We start from the raw sequence: 17,454 nt of genomic DNA on the forward strand, positions 1-17,454 counted from the left end.
GCAACAATTGACCAAATGTTTTGCTATCCTTAGCTTGGCATACATTCAATCCCGTCATATAATATTCCAATTAATCTAATGGCATATCCATATTAGTACCTTATATGGTGGATGGTAATTAATATACAATAAAATACGTAAAGTAAAATAATAAATACAATATTGAATAAATAATTGAATAAATGTGGTCCCCTAATAATTCTTTAGCTATTGTTATTAAAACTATTGATTTACCACTCAACATTTAACCCCTTTGGCTAATGGTATCGGAGTTTGTATATCCAGCGAGTTTCTCGCCTGGATATATGTCGGACCATGTTCATGGCCCTCCAATGTGGTATACCCACCTCTATATCCACCACCTTCAGTTGTGATAGGTCCTTATTATGTTTTAACGTGAAATGCATGGAGAGGTTGTGTTTTGGAAATCCCATATGGATATTGGCTAGATGCTCACCCACTCTAACGTGTAGTGCTCTCTTGGTCCTCCGAACATTTTGTTTCCCACAACTGCATTCCAGTAGATAAACCACATTCTTCGTGTTACAAGATATACATTTTTTAATCTGGTATGATTTACCTGTTACTTTAGATGAAAACAATGTGGTCCTAATGGAATTTGGACCCACACATTGAAAGAAACATGTAAAAAGCCCCCTTGTGTTTTGTAATCTAATTTACGAACTGTGCCTTTAAGGGTATTATTTTGCTGATTAAGGCCCCTTTCACATTGGGACGTTTTTCATGCGGTACAGCGCTAAAAATAGCGCTGCTATACCGCATGAAAAATCATGCCCTGTACTCTTCAATGTGAAAGCCCGAAGGCTTTCACACTGAAGCGGCGCGCTAGCAGGAACGCTCGAAAAGTCCTGCTAGCCGCTTCTTTACCGCGGTATAGGAGCGGTGTGTTCACCGCTCCTATACCGCGCCTTCCCATTGAAATCAATGGGAAAGCGCGGTAATACCGCTGTAATACCGCGGTAATACCGCCGCAACGCGGGCGCTATTAACCCTTTTTCGGCTGCTAGCGGGGGTTAAAACCTCACCGCTAGCGGCCGAATATCGCGGTAAAAACGATGGTATAGCCGCGCTACAAATAGCGCGGCTATACCGTCACCGCGGCTGACGCTTCAGTGTGAAGCCAGCCTAAGTAAATATATATTGTTTTGCAGTATCTTGTCTTGGGATAAAACTATGGGCACATAGGCAGGAAGTCTGGTTGGCTGTGGTCCTTGTTATCTTTCTTCCTCATTTTGTATACTTTGCACAATATGTAATTTTCCATAGAATAAGCTTGTGTAAGCAGAAGGACACATGTGCCTTCTTATAATCACATCTTTCTTTGTGTTGTAACTGAATAAAAGCTTAGACACGAGCTACAATAAATCAGTCACCTTATGAATGCACAACCTGCCTCTTATATCTCATTCGGTGCCTCTGAAGGGCCCTGTTGGTGTACCTATATGAAGGATGGTCATCCAGAATACCTATTATTTCCTTTCATACATTTGCATACTGGACACCTCCGGCAAGAGGAAAAAAAAATGTAGATTCGTAAAGAAAGAAGGCCTAATTGGTGGTTCCACTACCATTGGGGGCTATTAGATGTCTCAGCTACTATTATTTGACTCTTTCTGTTAAAAAAAATATTTTTCTGATATTTAGCAGTGTATTTTTTTCAAGTAGTACTATGGCTGCTTTGACAAGCTTGACCCCAAAATATTTGAATCTTTTGTCAGATGATGTTTTGTTTCTCATTTGATTGGAGGCTGTTGTGTTTGTTAACACTTCTATATGCAGAATGGGAAGCCACAGGAATATGCCTTCTAACCACTTGCCTAATGGGCACTTATACCCCCTTCCTGCCCAGGCCAATTTTCAGCTTTCAGCGCTGTTGCACTTTGAATGACAATTGCCGTTCATGCAACACTGTAGCCAAACTCATTTTTTCTTTTTTTTTTCAAAGAAATGGAGCTTTCTTTTGGTGGTATTTAATCACCACTGTTTATTTTTTTTATTTTTGCTAAAGAAACAAAAAAATTACCGACATGTAATTTTTCTCCTTCACTGATGTGCGCTGATGAGGCTACACTGATGGGCACTGATGAGGCTGCACCGATGAGGCTGCACTGATGGGCACTGGTGGGCACTGATAGGAGGCACTGGTAGGCGGCACTGGTAGGTGACACTGATGATGGGGCACTGATGGGCATTGATTGACAGCACTGATAGGTGGCACTGGTGGGCATTATTGGTGGGTTTTTCTTTTCTCCTTGCGCTGATCGAGAGGAGAAAAAAAGCTAATATTGGATCTACAGGAAGTGATGGAATCTAAAAACATTTTTAAAAACCCATCGACTTTTTTAGAAAGTGAGAGATAAGTACATTGGTATGGCTTGGCTAGAAATTACAATAGGAAATGCTTCTATTTGCCGGAAAAGGTGAACTTAGTCTGTAAGTCTGCCTGCAAAGTGGATGAAGGACTTTTCTGACTTTTTTATAAAGAAACTAATAAGCAGTGATGGCCCATCAATTAGGGGCGCACCAACGCCGCCCCCCCATGCATGTGTCCGGCCCCCTGATCTACATGCAGGGCGCCGGACGCATGGATTCCAATCAGGTTTTTTTTTAAGCATGTGATTAGAGCCAGAGGCCCTAATAGGCTTCAAAAAAGGGTAGGCTCGGGGCACAGAGCACTGCGCCCCAAGCCCAGCCAGTTCTGTGACAATAGCGAATAAATATTCGCTATTTTAACACTGATTCTTCTCCCAGCCAATCAGGAAGCAGGTCCTGAGACTCGTTACCGAAAGGAGATCCGATTGGATTGCCCGCCAGGAGGAGGAGATGCAGAGGAAGCAGCTGCTGCGCTGCCTGGAAGATGGGGTAAGTGTGGGCCCCCAACTACTGACTGGCCAACCTGGGGGGGGGGTGAGCCATGACCCCTGAGAACCGGCCGGCTGACTGACCGGGGGAGGGGTGAATGCTGTCTGTGACCTGACCGACCGAGGGTGGGGTGGTGGCAGGGGTAAATTGTTTGCCGCCTCCCCTCAAAAAAAAAAAAAACACACCAGCGACCACTTCTAATAAGTGGCCTAATTATATGGATTGATTGCTGGGTCACTTCAAGGATTGCTCACAGAAACATTATCATTTTATACTGTGTCCTGGAGATGACTGGTAAATACAATGGCCCAGATTCAGGTACGACTTGCGCGGGAGCAAGTGTGATTTGCGCCGCGCAAGTACGGATTTGCTCCCAGGCAAATTTGCGGGTGACCCAGAAAGCAAGCTAAGCCTGAAATGTGCCATTTTTGCACGGAGGCAGTTTCTCTGCCCCGGCGCAATTAAGGGGCAATTTTGCTCAGGGAGCAACTTGTGCTCTCATGGTTTTCCCTCAGCAAATATGCAAATGAGGAACTGCCACTGATTCATAAACTTGCGCGTGTGAGGAGCATTTTGCTCCCAAAGCGCGCAAGCTGTTTGGCCGGGGCAAATTTGCACTTTATAAAAGCAGGGGCAAGTTAGCAACAGATGGCCACAGGTCAGCTGGAGAGCAACTACAGCAGCACCAAGACGGACGAGCTGAACAAGCAGAGCACCCACACTTTCTGGATCTCACATCTATGTGCCAACATGCCAGGGGCAGCTACAAAATAAAAAAAAGCTCATAATCTGAGCATCAATAAAAAAAAAAACTCAAAATCTGAGCATAACCAAAAAACAAGCTCATAATCTGAGCCACAAAAAAAAAAAAAAATGGTTTCTTTTGGACATCCTTGGCCCAAGGGTGCCCCGGCTCTGGCTCCTCAGACGCCGTGGTGGAGCATGGGGTGGGGATGGAGGGGGGGGAGCATCAACCCCAACTTCATCTCTCCTGGCAGGTGGTGCCTGCAAGCCCTCCATGGCATTGGCCAGGCGGTTGAGGACGGTGTTGGTCTGTCCCAACATCCTCATCTGCCATGTGGTGGTGATCCTCAACTGCCATCGGGTAAGTCTCCCCTCCTCCCGCACAGCAGCAGTGTTGGCCTCCACCGCACCTGCCAACCTGCTCACCTCCGAAGTTAATAATGCAGTGGCATCCTGCTGTTCAACCAGACAGGTCACAATGGCTGCGCAGTTGCCACTAACATCCTCCAGGGTCTCATTCTGTCGGTCCCCCCGGCCAGCATGGTGGGTGAGGGCCTGCTGGACAGAGGAGGAGGAGGATGCCAGGCTGTCCGCCACCCGCCTCAGGTCTCCCACCATCTCCCCTATATGGTGGGTCTGCCGGGCCTGCTCCTCCTGCAGACCCTCACGGAGGCTGGAGGGTACACCCCTAGTTTTAGAAAGAGCCTTCCTTGGAGGAGAGGCTGGGGCACGAACTGAGGGAGCAGAAGGGGAGGGGGTCACACAGGAGGGAGTGACACTGGAGGGGGGACACTGGAGGGAGGGACACTGGAGGGGCTTGCCCTGGAGGGGGATGATGTTATGGTCGGGGGGGTGGTGGGTCGGTCAGGGATGGTGGGATCCTTCTGGAGGGACACTGCTTCCTCCAGATTGAGGATAATGGCCTCCTCCACTACTTCCTCCTCCCTAGATGGACTCTGGCCGAAATCCTCCTCCACCAACATGCCCAGGATCTGTAGAGGGCCTGACTGCACCCCATGATGTTCTGGGGATGGCGTGGGTCGCCCTACAGCCGACGACGGCCCAGCCTCATCATCAACATCTGTGGATGACACAAAACAAAAATGTTGCTGGAGCCACACACTTATCATATGTTCCCTTCTACCCCCTCCCATGATACACAGCAGATATGAGAAACAAAAACTTGTTACATGTTCCCTTCTACCCCCTCATATGTTCACTTCTACCCCCTCCCATGATACACAGCAGATATGAGAAACAAAAAACTTACCAGTCCCCAGGTCCCCAACAGTGGAGTCATAGCCTGGCAGTCCCTCCACCTGCTCCAGCGCTAGACTCTGAGAGATGACCTCCTCCTCCGGATTGAGTCGCACAGAACAGGCTGGTCCTCCTCCGGTGCCCCTGCTGTGCTTTTTAATGAGGACAATTTTGTCCCGGACGCGACGCCGCATGTCCCTGAACTTTTTCTGGATGTCCATCCAAGTCCGGTCCTCAAAGCCCAGGGCATTGATGTCTAAGGTTATCACCTCAAATATTGCCCTCCTTTGGGCTATGGTAGTATTTTGGCGTTCAGCGCCATACAGAACAGCAGTATGGCGCGTCCGTGCCGCCAGCATGATCTCCATCTCCGCTGCCACAAAATTAGCCTTCCTCTTTTTTTTTGGGCCGGGAGGTGCCATCTTGCAGCAAAGGGCAAAATTACCTTGCTCGGGGGGGGGGTGGAACAAGCAGGATGTAATTTTGCACAGGACCTGCGCAGGTCTGCCCCTATTTATTTGCTCAGTGCAAGCAGTTGGGCAAAATTTGCCCTGAAAATAGGCGCAAACCACTGCTGAGTGGAAAAAAGATCATTTGCATAGGGCACACCCACTTTCACTTGCGCTGCCTTAGGCCCTGATTTTTGCCTTACAAAGGAGCAAGTTAGCAGACAAAAGGAATCCTGAATCAGGTGGCAATCTTTCCAATTTGCCCCAGCGCAGAGCAAATCAGCTGCTCTTCACATGTGCAACTAATGGGCAAATCTACCTGAATCTGGGCCCATATATGGGAATGCAGTGGATTTGGGGGTTTGGACCATGATGATTGCAGTTCTTTTTCTTTAGGTGATTTTTATTTTTAGAATGGGTTCAGCAGGGACCATAGCCGTCTACCCGGCTTAAGAGGGTTTCAGAACGTTTAACCCTATCTTGTGCAGTGCCTTTTCTTGTTTTGTTTATCTTTTATATAAGCAGAAAAAAAACATTGTTTTACTATAACCTCGTTCAGCTCCAGTACACCCTAAGGAAATTACTTTCCTTTTCCCTGATATTGTAGGGCAGTAAGAATTCATCTGAACTCAACAGCATCTTTAAGGCTGCTTTCTCACTGGGGTGACGGTCAATTAGTGGTAAAGCGCTGCGCTTTTCGGACGCTGATGTTCATTAAAGGGCACAGCTGCTCATGATTTAAAATCAAGCAAGTAATGAAAATAAATTAGCACAACTGTTACTAACTTTACATATTGTGGAGACTCTTGAACAAATGTTATGTTTTTAGCTTGCAGCAGTCTATAGAATTGTCAGTGTTTTGTCCCTTAAACATCAGAGAAGGGAATTTTATAGCGAGTACCAAAACATTTTTAAACCCCATTATTTATAATTTTTTCAGGTACCTTTAGTATGTCATCCTTTTTAAAACTGAGCTCATCTTCCCCAGATGCTGTGAACTCATACAATGCCAACGCCTCCATCTTCCTTGCTGTGAAAAAATTTAGTTATAGAAAACAGTTATTGTGAAGTGCAAAAACACCAGTATTTCAATAGGATAGGTAACGGGTATAGTTATATATCCTGCATCTCTTATTAGTCTCTGGCAAGCTTTACTAAGATTTTTCGTAAATATAAAGAGACAGTTTCTGGAATTCATGAGGACAAACTTCGTGAAAGTATGTTGCATGCAACCTAAAGGTGGTGCAGCGTGAACCAAATTCATGTACATGTCAAGAACTTATGCTTGAGCAGGGGCGAATCTGGGGGGGGGCAACAGGGCAATTGCCCCCCTGAGAATGCGGGTAAGTGGGTGGTGGGCTGCTCCGTGGGGTGGCTTCGTGGATGGGCCGCTCCATGGGTGAGAGAGTGGGCGGGCCTGGCTGTCGGGCGGCTTGGTTGGTGAGTCTGCGGGAGGCTTGGCAGGCGGGTGAGAGAGCGGGCGAGCAGCAGGGCGGCTCGGTGGGTCAGCAGATGGATGGCCAATCAGGGAGCTGGCAGGCAGGGGAGCAGAGAGATGACATCATCTCTCACCAACCGGCGATCGCCCTGCATCCCTGCAGTGCAGTTCCGCCCTCTTTGCTGCCTGACTGGTAATCTGCTGCCTACCTGAGACACAGCAAGAGACCACTTTAACAGGAAAGTTACACAGCAAGTGACAATCCACAACATGTGGCAGGTGACGTGGCAAGTGACAATCCGAAACGCGTTGGCAAGTGACAATCCGCAAAGTGTGGCAGGTGATGTAGCAAGTGACAATCCGCATCTGGTGGCAGTTGACGTGGCAAGTAACAATCCACATCTGGTGACAGGCGACGTGGCAAGTGACAATCTGCATCTGGTGAAAGGCGACATGGCAAGTGACAATCCGCAATGTGTGGCAAGTGACAATCCACATCTGGTGGCAGGTGATGTGGCAAGTGAAAATCCGCATCTGGTGACAGGCAACGTGGCAAGTGACAATACGCATCTGGTGACAGGCGATGTGGCAAGTGAAATCCGCAATGTGTGGCAGGTCATACGGCAAGTGACAATACACATCTGGTGACATGCGATGTGGCAAGTGACCATTCGCAATGTGTGGCAGGTGACGTGGCCAGTGACAATCCACAACGTGTGACATGGCAAGTGACAGTCCACAACGTGTGGCAGGCGACGTGACAATCTGCATCTGGTGGCAGGTGATGTGGCAAGTGACAATCCACATCTGGTGACAGGCGATGTGGCAAGTGACAAGCTGCATCTGGGGGCAGGCGACGGTGGCAAGTGACTCGCTCAGGGCTCCCACTGATTCTGCATTTTGGTGAGTTGAACTATTTCATTTTATACTACAATGTAATAATATAAATAATGCGCTTCAATCATCCTGACACCATAACAACCATGGTGCCTTGATGATTGAAGCGCCAACACCAGCCATTTCCCTGATAAATTGCCCCCCAAAAATGTATTTTATGGTAGTGCCCTTCCCAAGACTAGACTCTGAATCTGCCCCTGTGCTTGACTTTGGTACATGCTGCACCATCTTTAGAATGCATGCAAACAACTTTCACAAAATCTGTCTTTGTACCCCAAAAAGAGTTGGTCTTAATTAGCTCCACTTTTATAGGATACAACCTGTCGGTCTTTTATTTTGAATTTGGCACTGGTGCTGCACCACAAGAAGTGGCACAAATTAGAACTACCTGCATTTGGTGCATGAGTCACTGTTGGAACCAAAACTGTTGCAGATGTTAGGCTCAACACATTAACAAGAGTAATTAATGCCAGAAAAGTGGTAGAGCAGCTTTATTGAATTCTGTATGTATTCTAGTGCCTCTAGGTTCCTATGGTTTTCTCCCACAACGCATTTGCGAGATTTTGGCTTTATAATCACCCAGCTTCTTTAATTGTACGGAGTTATGCCGCGTACACACGGTCGGAATTTCTGATGGAAAAACTCAGACGTAATTTTTTCATTGGATATTCCGACTGTATGTATGCCCCATCTGACTTTTTCCGTCGGAAATTCCAACAGACTTAGAAAGAAAACATGTTCCCTTTTTTTCCGACGGAAATTCCATTCGTCTGTATGTTATTCCGACGGAGAAAAAAACATGCATGCTCGGAAACAATTCGACGCATGCTCGGAAGCATTGAACTTCATTATTCTAGGCTCATCGTAGTGTTGTACGTCACTGTGTTTTCGACGGTCGGAATGGGTGCGTTCGTGTGTATGCAAGACAGCTTGAGCGGAATTCCATCGGAAAAACCCATCTGAGTTTATTCCGATGGGAAATCCGATCGTGTGTACTGGGCATTCGAATAATGAGTTTTGGGACATACCCTGTATATTAAACAACCTTTTTTTTGCTTGTTATACAGTCTGGCAGTATATGTAAGAATAACAGTGGGTACTTGGAGATGTATACCCTTCAGCATTTCAAAATTAAAAATATAATCAGTATTCTTAAATTGGCCAATCCACGACCTCTGATTTGCTAATGACTTCTGCACCATGTAAAAAAAAATGTATAACAGTATATTACTACATTTAATACTGTAGTTCCTTTAAAAGTGGGCAAAGAAAAGTGATTGGTGGGTGTGATAATTACAGTTGTGCTCATAACTTTACACACCCTGGCAGAATTTATGATTTCTTGGCTATTTTTCAGAGAATATGAAGGATAACAAAAACATTTCTTTCACTCATGGTTAGTGTTTGGCTGAAGCCATTTATTATCAATCAACTGTATTTAATCCTTTTAAATCATAAAGACAGAAACATAACATAAACTACCCAAATGCCCCTGATCAAAAGTTGACATACCCTGGTGATTTTGGCCTGATAACATGCACACAAGTTTACATAAATTGGTTTAAATGGCTATTAAAAGATAACCATCCTCACCTGTGATCTGTTTGCTTGTGATTAGTGTGTGTTTATATAAAAGGTCAATTCTTTTCTGGACTCCTGACAGACCCTTGCATCTTTTATCCAGTGCTGCACTGACGTTTCTGGATTCTGAGTCATGGGGAAAGCAAAAGAATTGTAAAAAGGATCTGCGGGAAAAGGTAGTTGAACTGTATAAAACAGGAAAGGAATATAAAAAGATATCCAAGGAATTGAGAATGCCAATCAACAGGGTTCAAACTCTAATCAAGAAGTGGAAAATGGGGGGTTCTGTTGAAACCAAACCACAGTCAGGTAGACCAACTAAATTTTCAGCCACAACTGTCAGGAAACTGCCGAAGAGAAACCCACAAATAACTTCAGGTGAAATACAGAACTCTCTGAAAACATGTGGTGTGGCTGTTTCAACATGCACAATAAGGAAGCACTTGAAGAAAGATGGGCTGCATGGTCGACTCGCCACAAGAAAGCCATTACTATGCAAATGCAACAAAGTATCCCGCTTACAATACGCCAAACAGCACAGAGACAAGCCTCAAACCTTCTGGCACAAAGTCATTTGGAGTGATGAGACCAAACTTGAGCTTTTTGGTCACAACCATAAATGCTACATCTGGAGAGGAGTCAACAAGGCCTATGAAAAAAGGTACAGAGGTGGATCGCTAAGCTACAAAGCCACAGGAAATTTGGTCAAAATTGTTGGCAAGATGAATGCAGTATGTTATTAAAAAATACTGGAGGAACATTTGCATTCATCAGCCAGGAAGCTGCGCATATGGGACGTACTTGGATATTTCAACATGATAATGATCCAAAACACAAGGCCACGTCGACCTGCCATTGGCACAAGCAGAATAAAGTGATGGTTCTAGAGTGGCCATCTCAGTCTCCTGACCTCAATATCATTGAGCCACTCTGGGGAGATCTCAAACGTGCAGTTCATGCAACACAGCATAAGAATTTACAGGAACTGGAGGAGTTTTGCCAAGTGGAATGGGCAGCTTTACCATCTAAGATAAAGAGCCTCATCCACAAATACCACAAAAGACTTCAAGCTGTCATTGATGTTAAAGGGACAATACACGGTATTAGGAACTGGGGTATGTAAACTTTTGATCATGGTCATTTGGGTAGTTTCTGTTGCCATTCTGATTTAAAAAGAGTAAACACAGTTGATTGATAATAAATAGCTTCACTAACCACGAGTGAAAGAAAAGTTTTTGTGTTATAATTTATATTCTCTGAAAAATGGCCAAGAAATCATAAATTCTGCCAGGGTATGTAATCTTATGAGCCCAACTGTATATACAGCCATAGATGTTTCTGTGTTAAGATTTTTTTTTCTTTTTGTATTGTCTTTCAGTACATATTACAAAAATGAGTGTTAGAAAATTACCATGCACCACCAAAAATTTCCGTCTCTGTCTTCAATTTTCCCTTAATATTGATTCTGCCAGAAATACACTAGGCAAAACACTTTCTTTCTTTGAGCCACAATGCACATAGAGTACATTGAGATAGCCAGTAGTATTGTCACCTTTCCAGATGGGAATCCTCATTGGGCTACACTGAGACATGCCAATGCAACTGTGCCAGCACATCATCATCTCATAACTGCTCAAACCTCCCTAGAGTTTCTTTTCTAAGCCTTCCTTCAACCTCCTCTTATCTGCTCCAGTCAAGTTTCTGGAAGGAGTAAAGCTGACCTGTGAACTGTGAGGCTGTATCAATTATTTCCCTGAACATGCCTCCATTGAGAAATTATGGTATATGTAGTTTGGGTTGTTGTCTGCACATTACTAGAGAAGGACGTGTAGGCGCAACTGCAACTAACACACACAGAACAGAAGTCTTTTCAACATACAGTTCTTTATTATTTGCAGGTACAACTAGTTTTAAGCTCTTTATGATGGTATTAAAGTAATTTTCAGTGAATATAAATATCACTATATGCCGACCTAAGACACCTTTCACACTGAGGCAGTTTTCAGGCATTTTAGCGCTAGAAATAGCACCTGTAGTGCCTGAAAACTGCCTCCCATTCATTACAATGGGTGCTTTCATTTCTGGGCAGTGCTCTTGTGGGACGTTCGGAAAAGTACTGCAAGCAGCATCTTTGGGGTGGTTTAAGAGCACTGTATACAGCACTCCCAAAATGCCCCTGTGCATTGCAACACCCCAGTTGAAGTCCTTTAGGGTGAAACACGTCGGGTTACTACTTGTCAGCTCTGCACATTGCCCTTGCTTGTATCACTTTGTAGTCTCATCGATTTTATTGTACACATGATGTTAGTACTTTTTAAATAAAACCCATATATTTTTGACCTATGCCAAGTAGAAATTCTTCTTTTTTTTATGACCCTACTTCCAATCATTTGACGGATGAGAGACTGGTAGATGTCGTTTGGTATTCTGGAGAGCGCGGTTTGAGATCCTGTTTCCATGCCATGCTTGTTTGACTCACCGCCGCTGGCGTCTGTGTCCACATCTTCCAGGAAAGAAGTACCTACCACTCTTCTTGGTGGTGGATGCACAGTCCCGGGTGTTTCTTCTACAGATGTTTTCCCACCATCATTCTTATTTGCATAAACTCTCACCTTATGCCACATACACACGCTCGGAAATTCCGATGGAAAAAGTCAGATGGGAGCTTTTCATCGGATATTCCGACCATGTATATGCCCCATCTGACTTTTTCCGTCTGAATTTCCAACGGACTTAGAGAGCAGGTTCTCAATTTTTCTGACGGAAAAAAATCCTATCGGAAAATCCGTTCATCTGTATGGAATTACAACACACTAAAAACCATGCATGCTCAGTGTGAAGAAAAAAGACTTTATTCTGTATTTTCTCATAGGTCCGGTTTGTTTTTTAAGAACCCCTGGACCGATCTGGGTGAAATTTGGATATGTTGGTCCCCCAGATCGGGGCTATCAGGGGATATATGATGGTAGGTATACTTTGTGTGGAAAGGGGTGTTCCAACTTTTGGGAAAATTGTGTGCTCTCTGCCTGGAGATAATTGGTTTATTCCTTAACTGATCTCAATAACTCCCATGCAGAATTTCGTCTGCTGTGTCATGTAAATTAACCTTGGTCTGGCCCTCAAGAACCGTTCATTGTGTGAATTTCTATTGATGAGATGTATATTGTTTAGCAGGTGAGAAGAGCTTATATCCGAGTCACCTCGTCTGGGTAAATGACTAGCAATTAACTCATGTGGATTATATCGGAGACAGAACGTCTGTCCCTCAAAGAGGTGTATTGAGGGGGGCTCGTTTATAAACCATTGTATGATGTTGTGGGTGGAGTGTGTCATTGTCCATCCGATTACTGCAAGTATTCTTTTTGGCGTATATAAGAACCTGTCTCTCAATAAAGCTATTCTATGCCTGGTACCCTCTTCATGAAGTCTTGGCTCATGTTTGGGGGAAATACTCTAACCATTGGGAAGAATAATCCTGGAAACTGCATTCATCTCCACTATCCCTCTACCTCCTATGGAAGCGATAATCACTTATGCTTGGCGATTGAGGGATGAAAAGAAGGCCGCAGTACCATAACCACTGCAGGTCTTAACACTCAGAATCAATTACGAGATGGGAGCGCTCTGTCTGTTAAAACTAGCGTTCATAATAGAGATAGCACATTCATCACACTGCAAATTCTGGGATCTTTTAATGCAGCGCATTCTTTTGTTCTTTATATTGCTAGAATAATTAAGTTGTTTTGCTGCTGATATTCACACAAACGTATTTATTTTTTCTCGTGATCTCATGAATAATTTTGTGTTTTTTTAAAGCCAGATCGCCATAATAATTTTTTTTTTAACCACTAGCTGATGGCCGTACGACTTTGTACGGCCGCAGCGCGGCTCTGAATCTCTAACAGGCCGTTTTTTTACGGTCGCCCCTTTGCTCGTTCCCCACGCGCGCTCCCGAGCGCGCAGTGGGGAACTGCTGTGCTGGCCGTGTCCCTTGGACACAGCCAAACACAGATCACGGTAAATAGCCAATCACAGCGGCTATTTACAGCGTGATCTGTGCGGCCAATGAGAGATGATCTCATATGTAAACATATGAGATCATCTCTCATTGCCGGCTCTCCCCTCCTCACACAGACACCGCGTGTGAGGAGGGAGAGGGAGAGAAATCAGTAACCAGCGCAAAAAAAAAAAAAAATTACTGACAAGTGCCACCACCTGTTCCCCCCACAGTACCACAGTGCCCCCCAGTACTACAGTGCCCCACACAGTACCACAATGCCCCCCACAGTACCACAGTGCCCCCCAGTACTACAGTGCCCCCCACAGTGCCCACCACAGTGCCCCCCACAGTGCCCCCCACAGTACCACAGTGCCCCCCACAGTACCACCGTGCCCACCAGTACCACCGTGCCCACCAGTGCCACCGTGCCCACCTGTGCCACCATGCCCACCTGTGCCACTGTGCCCACCTGTGCCACCAGTACACCTGTGCCCAGTGCCCATCTGCCACCTCAGTGCACATCTGCAATCAGTGCCCGCCTGTGCCACCTCATCAGTGCCCACCTGTGCCACCTCATCAGTGCCCACCTGTGCCACAGTCAATCAGTGCACATCAGTACCCATCTCATCAGTACCCATCTCAGTGCCATCTGTGCCGCCTCATTAGTGCCATCTGTGCCGCCTCATTAGTGCCATCTGCCACCTCATTAGTGCCATCTGTGCCGCCTCGTTAGTGCCATCTGTGCCGCCTCATCTGTGTCCACCAGTACACAGGCCTCATCGGTGCACATCAGTACCCATCTCATCAGTACCCATCTCAGTGCCATCTGTGCCACCTCATCAGTGCCATCTGTGCCACCTCATCAGTGCCATCTGTACTTTCCTGGCTTGTTAGGGTCTCAAGAAATGAGAGAGGCCTTCAGTAAATCAGGTGTGATCAGATGTGATAATTTTTTTATGATTTGCACTATAGCTTGTAGACCCTAAAACTTTCACACAGACCAAATAATTTCCAAAAACTTTGGGTTATTTTTATCAAAGACGTGTAGCAGTATAAATTGTGGCCAAAATTTATGAAGAAAAATTAATAATTTGCAAAATTTTATCACAGAAACTAAGAAAAAATCCTTTTTTTTCCAAATTTTTCATTAATAGCGCAAAAAATAAAAAACGCAGAGGTGATCAAATACCACCAAAAGAAAGCTCTATTTGTGGGAAAAAATATCATTTGGGTACAGTGTTGCATGACTGAGTAATTGTCATTCAAAGTGTAAGAGCGCTGAAAGCTGAAAATTGGTCTGGTCAGGAGGGTGTTTAAGTGCCCAGTATGGAAGTGGTTAATCAAGATCTCCCTTTTTTATTATTTAGAAAATATTTTCTAGTGATCTCCTTATTTTACATTTTTTATTTTTGTCAAGTTACCACAACATTATTATGAAGTATTTTTTAACCTCAAGGAGGTTGGTGCCACTTGTTAATTTGACACTGTATTTTTGAAATGCACCTGCCTATTTACAAACAAACTGTTCTTTTTAAGAAAAACACATAGGACGATCCAAGGAGCAATTGAGGAAACGCTGGTCAGACCAGAAATTGAGGGCGCACGATTAGTACAGAAGGATCAAGAAAATGCTTGAAAAAGTAAGTATTTGTCCTGTGTTTCTATTATTATTATTACTTGCATGTTGCTCCATGTGCTTTTCTTTACTGTTGGACAGTTTAAAATGATAATTTCCAGGTTAGTGGGCACAGTAATCGACCGAGCAAACATTGTTCGTCCACTAAATACGATGTTTTGGGCAGATACAGGTTAACTACATTTGGTCATGCCTATTTGTATTAAAAGAGGTTTAGTACATTGTTGTCTAGATGTGTTTGTAACTAGAATGAAATGCAAACTTGATTCAGTGTATAGGAGAGGACACCCAGCAGCTGTTTACACATCTGGACTCAGGAGCACTAGTGTGGGACACCAGAACAACCTTTTTAGGGTGTCCCACACAGGTTCTCCAGTGGATACTTGGGGTGTCTCCATGTGTGAAACTTGGCCAAAAAAAGGTGCTTTTTAATAATTTTTTAGGTGATGTGCTGGTTGTGGAAGAAAAATCTCCTTATTTCACAAGTGCTAGTGCACAAATTCTAATCCAGGACATCATGGTGTGTAGTCGGTAAATAGACATCATGAGGAATAATCTCAATGTTCTTGAAGAACATGATTGATGTGTTGGGGAGAATCTAAATATCAACAAAATGCCACCATTTTGCATTGTAATGGAAAAAATTTCCAAATTTTTAGGACATTTGAAAAGCCAAATTTTGAAGATGCACACAGTGGGGTAGATTCAGGTAGCTGCGCTATATGTTACGGCGGCGCAGCATATTGTATTTACGCTACGCTGACGCAACTTGCAGGAGCAAGTGCAGTATTCACAAAGCACTTGCTCCGTAAGTTGCAGCGGCGTAGCGTAAATGGGGTCGGCGTAAGCCCGCGTAATTCAAATGTGGAGGGGGGCGTGTTTTATGCTAATGTGTTATGACCTGACGTGATTGACGTGTTTTACGAATGGTGCATGCGCCGTCCGTGTACATATCCCAGTGTACATTGCTCTCAAGTACGCCACAACGACGTATTGGTTTCGACGTGAACGTAAATTACGTCCAGCCCTATTCACGAACGACTTACGCAAACGACGCAAAAATTTCAAATTTCGAAGCGGAAACGACGTCCATACTTAACATTGGCTGCGCCACCTAATAGCAGGAGCAACGTTACGCCGAAAACGGCTTACGCAAACAACGTAAAAAACTACCTCCAGGCGCACGTACGTTTGTGAATTGGCGTAACTAGGTAATTTGCATAAAACGACGGGAGCGCCACCTAGCGGCCAGCATGAGAATGCACCCTACGATACGACGGCGTAAGAGACTTATGCCAGTCGTATCTTAGGCTAATGTTGGCGTATCTTGCTTTCTGAATACAGAAAGAAGATACGCCAGCGCAGATTTGAATTTACGCGGCGTATCTATGGATACACCGGCGTAAATTCTCTCTGAATCCGGGCCAGTGTGTCAAAATGTGCTATCTGCTATCAGGGGATATCAATGTACGTGTTTTGTTGGTGCAACCCCTTCCTCGCAACTCAAGTAGGTGAGAGAAAGGGGTTGTACCCCCAAAACACGTCCATTGATCCCCAGTGATGGGAGATAGCACATGTTGACATTAGGCATGGGATCAGGAAGGAATTCCCTATTTTTAATCCCAATTTTAGTGCATCTTCAAAATGTGGCTTTTACAGGGGTGACATTACCCCATCTGATGAAGGCAAGATCAGCACATTTTTGACATACTATACTGTCTGATATTGCCTTCACTTTTTCAAGGTTGAACTGTAAGTTCCAGAGTTGTGTATGTTATGTTTGAAACATGCCTGTTTATACCTAGAAAGAACATTTAAATTGTAAAACTTGAAAAAAAATATGTTTTTATGTACTCAAAATTTTTATAACGCACATGTGAATGTGCACAGAGTAAAAAAAAATTCTACTCAACAATGTGTGGCTTCTTCTTTCAATGCTCAATACCATTTTTTGTATTAGGTTGGTGTTTACAGTGACAATGGGGGTTATTTACTAAAGGAAAATCCACTTGGCACTACAAGTGCACTAGGAGAACCTAGGAGACAGCTAAAAGAAACACAAGCAATAAATAAAAGTCAGATATTTTTTTTTATTATTAAAAAAATATACATACATTGTCTGGCATAGCAATGGCCCCCCTACCCATAAAATAATCAACATTTTTGACGCACTTCACGGGTGCTTTGGGGGGCAAGCCAGGATGACCAGAATCCAGGCCACTCCGAGGATTCCCAACAAGTCCAGCCTCAGGCCCAACTGAGGCAAGATAAGTTGGTGCATTTTGCCTTAAAAAGATGTGCAGTATGCAGCAGGATAAAATTATGTGGTTCAGTTTGTAGTCCACCTTGTGTATTGCTGTCAGAAATAGGCAGAACCGGCTGCCTTATATCCCAAAGGCATTCTCAACGACTCTTCTGGTTCTGGCCAGCGGGTAGTTAAAAACCCTTCTCTCCAGGGTGAGGGTCCTCTGAGTAAATGGCCTCATCAGATGTTCTCCCAGACCAAAAGCTTCATCTGCAACAAACACAAATAGGAGTCCTTCCACGTTGCCTTCATCAGGTGTCAATG

General features: G+C 44.5%; 1 protein-coding gene across 1 annotated transcript in view; it reads right to left on the minus strand.

Moving 5' to 3' along the window:
• Nucleotides 1–17,454, minus strand: part of GRAP2 (GRB2 related adaptor protein 2) — a 750,180-nt gene that overhangs the window by 529,008 nt on the left and 203,718 nt on the right. The window contains exon 2 of the mRNA XM_040359581.1: nt 6,278–6,363. Coding sequence (XP_040215515.1) covers nt 6,278–6,355 — 78 coding nt within the window. The 5' untranslated portion in view covers nt 6,356–6,363. The remainder of the gene's footprint in view (nt 1–6,277; nt 6,364–17,454) is intronic.

Source organism: Rana temporaria, chromosome 7, assembly GCF_905171775.1.
Source record: "Rana temporaria chromosome 7, aRanTem1.1, whole genome shotgun sequence".
Classification (NCBI taxonomy): domain Eukaryota; kingdom Metazoa; phylum Chordata; class Amphibia; order Anura; family Ranidae; genus Rana; species Rana temporaria.